Source organism: Artibeus jamaicensis, unplaced genomic scaffold, assembly GCF_021234435.1.
Source record: "Artibeus jamaicensis isolate MK-2021 breed Jamaican fruit bat unplaced genomic scaffold, CSHL_Jam_final contig_465, whole genome shotgun sequence".
Lineage (NCBI taxonomy): Eukaryota > Metazoa > Chordata > Mammalia > Chiroptera > Phyllostomidae > Artibeus > Artibeus jamaicensis.
In genome coordinates this window covers 9845632-9856999 of record NW_026521843.1, presented here as the reverse complement: position 1 = coordinate 9856999, position 11368 = coordinate 9845632, and the positions used below count along the sequence as shown (strand labels likewise).

At 47.6% G+C, this 11368-nt stretch overlaps 1 protein-coding gene and 1 long non-coding RNA gene across 2 annotated transcripts; one reads left to right on the top strand and one right to left on the bottom strand.

The window, feature by feature from the left end:
- Nucleotides 1–1502: 1502 nt before the first annotated feature.
- RHOB (ras homolog family member B) lies at nt 1503–3831 on the bottom strand. Its single transcript, XM_037151828.2, has one exon. The coding sequence runs from the start codon at nt 3438–3440 to the stop codon at nt 2850–2852; it is 591 nt and encodes a 196-aa protein (XP_037007723.1). The 5' UTR covers nt 3441–3831; the 3' UTR covers nt 1503–2849.
- A 1829-nt stretch (nt 3832–5660) lies between these two features.
- On the top strand, nt 5661–9191 carry LOC119054025 (uncharacterized). The gene is made up of 3 exons (XR_005083427.2): nt 5661–5728; nt 6865–6947; nt 7874–9191. It is a non-coding gene; the product is annotated as an uncharacterized LOC119054025 (long non-coding RNA).
- The last annotated feature ends 2177 nt before the right edge of the window (nt 9192–11368 follow it).

Sequence of the window (11368 nt, the reverse complement as noted above, 5' to 3'; positions counted from 1 at the left end):
CAGCTATAGGTACCAGGCACCTTGGAGCAGGCAGGAAACCCAGAAAAGGCCCTTTTAGGGGGCTGGGTCTGCTGGCTCTTGGCTGGTGCAAAGCCAAGTCCTGGGCATTGAGCCCAAGTCTGAGCTCTTCTCCAGAGTCCTGCACTCCCTGGTACAGAAGGATTTGCTAGCTGTAAAATCTGCAAGTCAACATTTTGTTTTTCAATGGGAAGTTTTGTCTTTAAAATGAAGAGAAAAGCAGAGGCTGGGAGGTGGAAGGTGAGCGGGGTCCCTCCCAGCCCTGCGCCTGGAGAAGCCCAACTTTGGCCAACCACAGAGGAGACCTTGCCCCCACCACCACCCCCCTTGCTGTATTTTAAGTGGGTGAAAGGTCACCAGCAATCAGGTTTGCCTTGCTCAACAGTTCTGGATGTCCAGGGAGAGACAGGGAAACAGAAGCCCCAAGCTATAACACAAACTTCAAAAAGGATCACGTCTGTCTCCGCCCAGGGTGTGGGGAGAGGGGAGGAGAGGGAGCCACTATGTGCTAGAAACCCGGGAAGTGCTGATTCCTTAAACAAAAACCACACTTCTTAGGGAGCCAGGAGAGGTTGGCACTATCACACTACCTTTTCCAGAAGCTGCCGAGAGCTGGCAGGTCTGAGCCATCACGCTTGCACAGGATTTTCATGTGGTCTCCAAGTATAAACCTGCCTCGTCTGTTTCTGAGCCCCCTGCAGCACGCTGAGTGTCTGAGATTAGAGCTCACGAGGGTTAACTCTCCAAATGTGGCTGCTCCAGCTTTAAGTAACAGCCGCCCAAACCTCCAGTGTGCTGTCCATAACATGGCCATTCTCGGCTCTTCAAATAAAGTACTCTAGGTTCTCGGTAGACACACCTTCAGATGAAAGGTTAGTGATAGAAGTCAGCTCCCGATCTGGGCCGAACCCAGGAGCTCCAGCCCCATGGTAACAACCTACAGTTCCATGGCAACCCCTTGAGCAGCTGAAGGAAACGCCATAACCGGCCTTCTAGACAGACAGCCTGGCCCCCACACCAGTGATTAGTGGGAAAATGTCATCTACATTGAAAATGCACAAATGACAACTCCAAGTTTCAAGGAAGAGGGAGCAAGGCTTCTCATGAGACCTGTTGTTTTGAAGATATACAGACAGTACACAAGAGGTCAGAAGTTTTGACACTGGGTGCCTGGGGAACCCACTCGGCCTCCCTCTGGGACTGGGACCAGAGCAACCTGGTCTCCTATGACCACCCAACCCCAGCACACCCCGGAAGGAATTTCCTCCTCACTCAGTGTGCATACTATCAGGGAAATGAAGTCGGTGGGAAGACCTCGCGCCTTGCAGAATTCTTCTCTCACCCCCAATTCACTAGGGTATTTTTACACACTATTAAACCACAGGAGTCATTTTATAAATGTCATCATAGTTTTTTAATATTTTACATAAAAAACTGTATACACAGCTTATAGAACTTTTATGTAAACATCATAAGCTCACCACTTTGTCATTTGTCAGTTTATTTAAAAAATAAAAAACAACCAAGACAACAATTTAGTAGAAGTACCACTGGGTGGGGAAGGGAGGGAAAGGAGGCTAGGGGTAAGTTCATTCTCTGTACAGAGGTGCAGAGAAAATTTCACATAGCTTCAAAGACTGCCTTGTGAAAAAAAAGGGGGGGAGGTTTAAAGAGGCCCCAAAACTTGTAACTGCCCTTTATTAAACTAGTGTGCATACCTGCACAAATAAAATCACAAAAACAGTGTTGCCACTTTAAAAAAAAATTAGTGGTTTTTTTCTCGTCTCGTATTTTAAAAGTCATCATCATTTTCCATTAAAACATCAGAAGTAGATGAGGTTACAGCGTACAAGTGTGGTCAGAATGCTACTGTCTTATGCAAATGACAAGTGCATTAAGTGTCAAACAATGAAACAATTGTGCAAAGAATTCTTTCAAATAAAAAAACCCAACAAGTTTTAGCCTTTAAATAAATCAAATGACATCAGTTTCTTGGACTGAACAATTTTCACTTGTAGGACAGGCACAAAGTTCGCTTATGGCAAAAATGACCCGCAGCACACTCTCCCTCCTCCTTCCCATGGCAGGTGAGGGGTTCGCTGGAGGCCGGCGTGCAGGAGACATGAATCTGGAAGCTGTGTCCTCTCAGCCCCAAGTCAGTGGCAACTGCCTTCCGCAGGGGTTGGAAAGACGACCAAGTCCTGTTCATGCTTGGATGGGCACCTGACCCAGGCTGGGCTAGGGCTGTTCCATGCCCTGTCACTCCACCCACCACCACCATTAAATAACACCATCCTACCTCCGAAAATAAAATTAAATCTATATTTATATAACACCCCACCCTCCCCAGCCCCACCCCCCTCCCGCAGTTCCCGTGGTCTATGTTACAGACAAGAGACAGCAGGAGCTCGCCAGTTATGGGCGAACATCTCATGGGGCGCGGCAGCACCCCGCGCCAAACTCCTCTCCGGGGACCAGAGGCGGGGGGCGGAAGGGCGGGGGTGAGGGGGGAATAAGACGGGGTGGGAGGGGGTAGTCAGAACCTACACACAGCCACACTCTGAAGAGGCTTCGCTCTTCAGAAAAGGGTGCTCAGGAGACCCTTGGCACTCAGTGGGGCGCCTGGGCCTGTGCAACACAGCCGGACGCACACAGACACTGGAAAGGGGGCGCCCGGTGCCTCCCGCGCCGATTCCCGGCGACAGAACAACAGCCGCCAGGCCACTGCTGCCAGGCGGGAAGGCAGACTTCAGGCAGTCCCGTGCGGTCCTTGGGAAGACCGGCCCGGGAGGCGGGGCCACGCCGGCAGGGCTGGAGGGTGGGCGCGGTCCTCATAGCACCTTGCAGCAGTTGATGCAGCCGTTCTGGGAGCCGTAGCGCTTCTGCAGCGCGGCACGCGTGGCTGTCTCGAAGACCTCGCGCACTCCCTCCTTGGTCTTGGCCGAGCATTCGAGGTAGTCGTAGGCTTGGATACGCATGGCCATAGCGCGGCCGTCATCAGTGCGCACCGGTTCCTGCTTCATGCGGGCCAGCTCTGTGCGGACGTGCTCGTCACTGCGCAGGTCTTTCTTGTTGGCCACCAGGATGATGGGCACGTTGGGGCAGAAGTGCTTCACTTCGGGCACCCACTTCTCGGGGATGTTCTCCAGTGAATCAGGACTGTCCACCGAGAAGCACATGAGAATCACGTCTGTGTCCGGGTAAGAGAGCGGCCGCAGGCGGTCGTAGTCCTCCTGACCCGCCGTATCCCACAGCGCCAACTCCACCTGCTTGCCGTCCACCTCGATATCGGCCACATAGTTCTCGAAGACAGTGGGCACGTATACCTCGGGGAACTCGTCCTTACTGAACACGATCAGCAGGCACGTCTTGCCGCACGCGCCATCGCCCACCACCACCAGCTTCTTGCGGATGGCCGCCATGAGAGCGCCGGGCCCGGGCAGCAGGAGGGGGTCCGCGAACGCCTCGCTGCCGTCCCGCTCGCCGCTCACTGCTCACCTCGGGCTGCGCGCTGGGGGCAAGGGTCGCTAGCTGCACCCAGACCCCGCGGTGGCGCGTCCTCTCTGTGCGCTCCGGCTGCCGCGGCTGGGGCGGTGGGGGCGCGGGGGCATAGGGCGCACGGTGCGTCTCTGCTCTGCTCCCGGGCGGTGGCCGCTCTTCTCGCCCCGGACCCGGGGTCGGTGCCTTTATGTGCAAACCGTAGTTCAAGCAGCGGACCAGGCCTAGCGTCCTACCGGGCCTCCCTAGGCCTTGCCAGGAGGAATGGAAAGCTCAGGACTCCGGCCAGACTGCGGTGGCAGACGAAGGCTGCGGCCCTAGCGCCCGCTATTTAAAGAGTTCGGCCACTTTCTTAATATAGCCGCCCAATGGGAAGCGAGCCGACTGAGCTCATCGCTGCGGATCTCGGCTATGATTGGTTGTTCGCTGCAGCCCAGAGGCGGAGCCGAACAAACTTGATTGACGGCTCAGGCCGCGGGGCTGGGAGAGGCGGTGACTAAGGAGTCTGTGCTGCGGCTGGCGCTGCAGGGCTCTGGGGGCTCCAGGGTTCCCTTCTTAACCGCACCTTTTATGCGCGATGTCGGAGCCCTGGAACTGGCTGCCTGGAGTCGGCGGGGCCTGGGAGAGCGGTGCTTAGAAAGGTGCACTTTGTGGGGTGTAGACGACTTCCTCCCACTCAAAATGCCCCTCTTCCTTGCAAACTTCCAGCGGGTGGTCAGACCCCTGGGGCGGGGGGGGGGAACCGGGCGGCTTCTTTAACGCGGTTTTGCTTTTAAATAAACACACACACACATTTGTTTCCTAGCAAAGTTTTTGGTATTTTGTTTTTGCTTTTTCCTTTTGAAAGCGGCCCCTCCGTGATCTACTCGGCCACCCTACCCCCCTCACCGGGTTATTCCCTGGGGCAGCCCAGGTTTGGACCCATTGACACCCAAGCCACTGTGAGCTGGCTGAACTAGGGCAAAGCCTCGCGGCCCCTCCAAGTCCTACCACCTACAGCCCTCCCCTCCCCCAGCCCGCGGCTCTAGATGAAAATTAGGGAAAAGAGGAACAGTGAAAAGGGAAGAATGAAGCTGGTTGCAGAACTTTATGTCCACTTGGAGGAAGTTATGAAGCAGAGGAAAAAAGAAAAAAAAGACAGCCTGGGCCCTGGTTTGCATGATTACTTCGGAACCTGGTCGTCTGAAGTAGATGTACAATAAAATTCAACCTCTCCACATGCGCGCCTTCCCTCCCCCGCCTCCCCATTAGGCAACAAGAGGCTGGGGGAAGAAACTTGAAGGTGGGGACACAGCAAAGTAGTCCTGGTGGGGCCTTTGGTGCAGGGTCCCCAGCCTCCTGTCACACACCCACAATCCATCCATCCCACAGAGATCCTCCAGGAGATGACACCCACATCAGATCTGGAAGAACTAAATTGAGGGATTTCAAAGGACAGAGCAGGTAAGAAAGGGGGAGGGGCAGCAGCGCTGGCCCTCCAGGAAGGAGGAACAGCATGAACGAAAGCAGAGGTGTGAAGGGTATAACAAACTCTAGGAACCGGAACTAGCTTAGTGTGGCCGCACTTGATGGAGAAAGTTGAAACGCAAGTTAGGGCCCATGGTGGAAGCCTAGAGCACCAACTGAGCAAGTTGGTCTACTCAATTTAGAGGGAAGGCAATGCCTATCGGATTTGAAAGTAGAGACCCACCACATCAGGCATTTCTGCCTCCCTCTCTAACACCGAAGCTGTTGGAAAGCCAGGGTTCTTTCTTATCTCACATCTTGAAGATCTAGCACAATGCCTGACACTGCGAGAATCTGTAAATGACTAGAGAATTCACCTAAATGTTCAGAAACTCGGTTGGAACTTTCTGGGGGTCTCCTACCTCAAATTCCAGACTCTGCTTTCACAGCCATCCAAACAAGCCCATGCAACCAGCTGCAACTGAGCCCTGGGGTTTCCATCTGGATTCACAAATTGAGATCTAGGTCTCTATGTGGACACCACAGATAGAAAATCAGGTCAAACGAGACATTGTGCCTCTCACCCCCAGGGCCCATCCTATGGAGAACAGCACATTCAAAGCACCGAACTGCTTCCTTCACAATGGATTAGCCTCACTCAATGCACAGCTTATTAGTTTTGTTTTGCTTTTGTTTTTCAGATCTAAGGAACTAAACTGTCAGTGAGTCCATAATTTTTTTCCACAGTGGGATCCCATGGGAGAAAGTAAGTTATTTTGGTCGCTGGTTTAGTATTATCAAACAGAAACAGTTTGTCCACCCGGCACTAGCAGAGCCAAACACTGAGAATTGCAGCGAAGAAAGACTGGCTATTTTATTATGAACGGCACCACCCAGGAGAATGGGAAGCTAACGCTTAAAAAAAAAAAAAGGGCCTGGTCCCCGATGGCATGTAGGTTACAGATTGATTATGTAGGACAAGATCATAAGACACTGTGGGTTAGGGGGTCTGAGATCATGCTGGGAGCTGATTGGTTAGAGGTGAGGTAGGGATAATAAATCATTTCTTCAGGTCTTGAGGACAGTTCTGAAATCCATTAAATCATCCATCCCTCTGTCTGGTTTCATGGAAAAATAACCAGGAAGCCTTTCCACCAGAGCCTTTAGGGCTCTGGAGCTGGAACATAACTCAGGTCAAGATGCTATCTTTAGCCTGCCAGAAGTCCAGAACTGTGACCATTAGGTTCAGCTACTGTTTTTTGCTGCCTTGTGGGTTGCTGATTATCCAGGGGGAAGGGCTAGGTCTCTGAAGGGCATGTGTAGAGAGACTGCACTATGATTTCTAGAACCAGGATTTAAAGCTAAATGTAATCAAAGTCATAAAGACCCTTGGTTTCATTATGGCTCCAATCTGGAAATGTTTTCTTGTCTCCCTCCTCCTTTTTTTTCTTTTTCTGTTTCTTTTTTTCTTTTTTTTTTTTTTTTTTTTTTTTGGTTGGCCTATTAGAAAACTCTTATCTGAATTTTTCTTTTTTTATTCAAAACCTTTTATAGCTGTATCATTAACACTGCTTTCTTTGGTCTTAACATAGGTTAGAAATCTTGGCCATGTTCTTAAGCTTCAAATATTTTAAGAAATCAAACAATTAAAGTTTGTGCCATGTATTTTTTTTTAAACTAAAATACAAAGAATCAGGAAGAATGATTTAATTCACTTTGTTTTCTGATTCTCAGACATATCATATGAGGTGTTCCAGGCTTGAGTTTCCGTATCAAAATACTTTCTAAAAATATTCAGTAAATATGCCAAAGTAAACAGACAGAAAAATCTGTGTTCTGCAGCAACTTCTTTTCATGGTATTCTCTTTCTCTCTCTCTCTCTCTTTTTTTTTTTTTGTACAGGATGCTGTTGTCCCACACAGGCTCTGAGGAGACTGGCTACTTCAAAGGTTGCTCCACTCACAGGCCGAACTTTTCCATACTAGGTGATGTACCAGTCCCCTCCCTTCCTAGTACACTCCCACTGAAAGGCAAGGATAAAACTGATGGTCTAGAAGAACAAATCATTCTAATAATTAACTTAACAGCACAGATTCATTGTATAACAGATACCCGCACCAGTGAGAGAAGGAGGTTATCCTTCAGACAAAAGAAGGGTGTTAATCTGTCTCCGGTCTTCCTCGTAAGGTATTTGGTCTTTATTTTGCCCTGTATCTCCTACAGATCCGTAAATCTCCCCTCAACTCCCCCCAGAGGAAAACTGGAGACTGGAATGTTCATTAGATTTTAGCGCCACCTTGTGGCAATCATTACATGGGTTTTTTTTTTCCTTAAAAAAGAGTACAAACGTATGATTATTAAAAAACCTTATCTATAAACCCTTCCCCTTTTCCCCTGAAATTCCCTGGGTTTACAGGAACAAGTATTAAGGACACATGGACAAAAATTGGGTGGGGAAGTAGAAATGGGAGGGAGGTGGGGAGGGATGGGGGCGTGGGCTGGGATGGGAGTAAAAGATGGAACACTGTACTTGAACAACAATTAAAATAAAATATAAATAAATAAACAAATAAAAGTTGTTCACTGTTAAAAAAAAACCTTATCTAACCAAAAGCATGCATTTTAATGACTATTTTTATTTTGAGGTATTTCATAGAATGTAAAATCCTAAAGGATGTTTTCTAAAATTCTTTAGAAATTCTTCACATATATACTTATACACATTTAACTTCACCAGCACTTTAAAAAAATAAATTTCTAGTTGAATGGTAACTTATAAAAGAGAGTAGAAAAATAAATAGACGCTATAGATAGTTTAGATAAACATGGACTTCATTGTTCTTTAATTATAATGTGTATAAATGGAAAACAACTTTCACCATGAAAATCTGTTGTGTTTGTTTTTTTTCAGTTTTAAGAGCTTCATTGCTGGATATTCTGACATAATTAGAGGTAATAGTAATTCATTTACAAATAAGCATTTACTGAGAGCCATTCCTTCCAACCAATTGTTTGGGTTTTTTTTTCTAATTTAAAGAAGGCGTAACTTAAAGACTCTAGAAAATTTTTCAACTTCCATCTCAATACAACGAATTTTAAAAAGGGACAGGCTCTTCTAGAACCAGCCATATCATTTCTCCTGGGAAAGCTGACATGATCTCACCTGGTTCCTTCAAGGCCTGTCCAGCCATGAGTTACATAATCAAGCAGCCGAGCTGCTTTCCAGAGTCTCCAGCTGTGAGCAACAGTAAGGGAAACATACCCTGCCTGCCTCAAGATGGTGACGCAGGGTAACCCAGGCCTGAGAGATGCCTGGGCACCCAGGAGAAGCACCGTAGCCGGACTGTGAAGCTGCGGAATGTGGGCACTGAACCCTGATCAGACCTTCTGTTTGCCTGGGGAGTGGGCAGTGGGCACCCGGACAGCTCCTGATGGCTCTCAAACCGCACTGTCCCCTCCAGTAACCAGCCACAGGGGCCTGCTGAGCATTTGAAATGCTGCTGGTGCCACTGAAGAACTAAGTTTCTTATGTGATCTAATCTGAGTTCATTTAAAATTGGATTTAAGAGCTGATGTGCAGGGTGAGGGAAACGGGGCAATGTCAGTCAAAGAGTATGAACTCCCAGGTATGAGATGGATGAGTTCTGAGAATCTAATGCACAGCATGGGGCTCGCAGTTAATAACAGTGTATTATATACTTGAAAGTTGCTAAGAAAGTACATCTTAAATGTTTTCATCACAAAAAAGAAACTTACGTAGTGTGATGAAGATGTTAGCTATGGTGGTAATCATTTTGCAATGCATAGGTGTATCAAATCAACACAGTGTACACCCTAAACTCATACACTGTCATGTAGCAAAACTCATATGACTGTCATGTCATATTGTGTCCCAATATAGCCTGAAAAAAATAATTAAGTGAATACTTAATATTCACTTAATATTAGTGATCCTTAATATGATAAGGATTGCTAAAACAAACGTAAGAAATAATACTTGATTCAGTTATGGGGCAACTTAAATACATGTTTGAAACAACTTGGGTGCATAAGTCTGCTTTTTCCTACTGGAAAGTTTATGAAATCTAAACACAGATTGATGGGCCCGAAGTGTTTACCTTGAAAAAATTAGAGTGTTCAAAGCAGGCCCACGAAAGTAAGTAAATAAATAAATGAGTGAATACAGGTTGAGTATTTTCTATGTAAATTTAGTGTCCAAACTGAGACAGACATGCTGTAACTATAAAATAAATGCAAAAATCTGAAAACATCAATGGAAACACATGTTAAAAAGTTCACAAATAACTTATTTATTAATTACAGGTTGACCTGATAATATTTTGGGTGTGGCAGATATGTATTTAAATACCTGAGATTTAATAGGTTGGATATATTTAAGTAGATAATTCAAGTTAATTTGATGATGTTATGGGTTTTGATGTGACGACTAGAACATTTTAAGTGATACTTGTAGTCCGTGTTACATTTCTATTGGGCGGTATTGCTCTGCAATGTCTGCAAGTTCCTGTGGCTCACTAGCTACTCCCTCACTCAGCATCCTCCTGGGAGTCGGCTTTATGTAAGGCCCCTGGAACTGTTACCATAAAACAGCCAGTTGGGGGGGGGGGGTGCCAGGAAGTCTCTTTCACTGGTCAGTTGATGACAGCGGGAGGTTCTTACACTGGACAAGTGAAAAGCTAGCAAGATCATTGGATAGAACAAAATCCCTTCCTGCCCCGGTATCAAGTTGGGGGCGGGGCCAGAGGAAGGCAGGCCCATGTGCCATAGAAGTGAAAATGGTGCTTGTAGAGGTTCTGGTCCAGAGGGCTGTCAGTCTAGCCTGAGAAAAGAAGGGATTGATTGGGAGATAGACCCACCCAAAGTGCATGAAAGTTTGGGGAGTTGGTTGGTCATTTTGAGAAAACACCTGGTCCATTGCGCGCCCATGCTAATATAATCCCAGGGGAACAAAGAAGCTGGCTCGACATGACCCACACCCACGTGGTGCACTCACCTGTTCTCTTTAACAACCATACTGTTAAGGGCACGTGTCCCATGTCCTCCAGGAGGAAACTTTTCACTCTCTCTTACCCACCAGGGGATGTACTCACTGGTGGGTTTCCTTTCCTCTCCAAAAAAAGAGAGTCGAAAACTACAACCCGTCCAATTTTGATAGAAAAGTGGGGCTTGTCCATTCTTTTCTGGAACTCTCCTATCAACCCCAGCCTTCTCAGTTCGGTTCAATAAACAGGGATTTTCAGAGTGCAGAAAGGGAGGTAAAGGCACGAAAGATAAGGTGGGGTCATTATCAAGGAGTCAGTTCACTAGCTGTGGGGGCAACTTTGCCTGCAAAACCCTCACCCCGCCCCGCCCGGTCCACCACGGATGAAAGTGAAACTAACTACCAAGACAGGATCTGCTGGGGGAGGAAAGGTGGCCGATCCCTCAAGGGGAAGGGCCGAGAGCCCCTTCCTCAAGGGGCTTTTATTGGGTTCATTTGCACAAGAATACAGGTAAGGATCAAACAATAGATAGCATTCAAAGAACTATGAGGGCTTATTCTCAGTCAGGGTCGGATAGCTAAAGAGCCATAAAACTTTGAGCAACAAACTTCTTGCTTGGACCCTTATCATTTAAATGAGAACATTCTAAACAAAGCTGGTTTCACAGGATTTTACATATTCTTTCTTAGGCCTGATCACTCGTGGAACCAGCCCTTTCTATTATAAGGCTGCACCGCCTTCCCCATCATAGGTTTTTAGGCTTCAATGGATTAGAGCCAGGAAGCGCTTCTCCCAGACAGAAATGGGAACTCGGGCTATGTCAGAATAGTCAGGGGTCAAGGGTCCATCACTCCCTCTTTTTTGTAGCCCCCCGAGTCCTTTCATGATTGCCTCCCAAGTGATTGTGTCTGGCTTAGGTTGCCCCTCCTCTGAGAAGTTGTACCGTCTCTGACTATCTGACCATGCATTGGGGGCAGGGGATGAAACAGAGGCAACATTTGCTACCAGAGACAAGCTTTGTCTCCTTAGTGGCTCAAATTCTGGAGGTCGCTCACTCAGCCTTAGCCATAGGGGGGTTACAACTCCTGAAACCAGGCAGAGCGGTTCCCAACAATTAGCTACATAACCGTCTAACCACTGCGCTGTCCACCTGAAACTAATGTAATACTGAACGTCAACCGTAAAAGTGAAAACCTTCCTAAAATTTAAAAACAATAAAGTAAAACAGGATAAGTAAGGCTCAGGACCAGCATAGAGGGACACGCACACACCCTGTGGGACATGTTATCACTAAGATGCAAATGAAGAGTGTGGAACTGGCTTCACACAGGAGGTCCCACTTGAGCAGGGCCTTGGGTAACCAGCAAGATCTCCCCAGAAGAAAGATGCCCATTGACGCCACC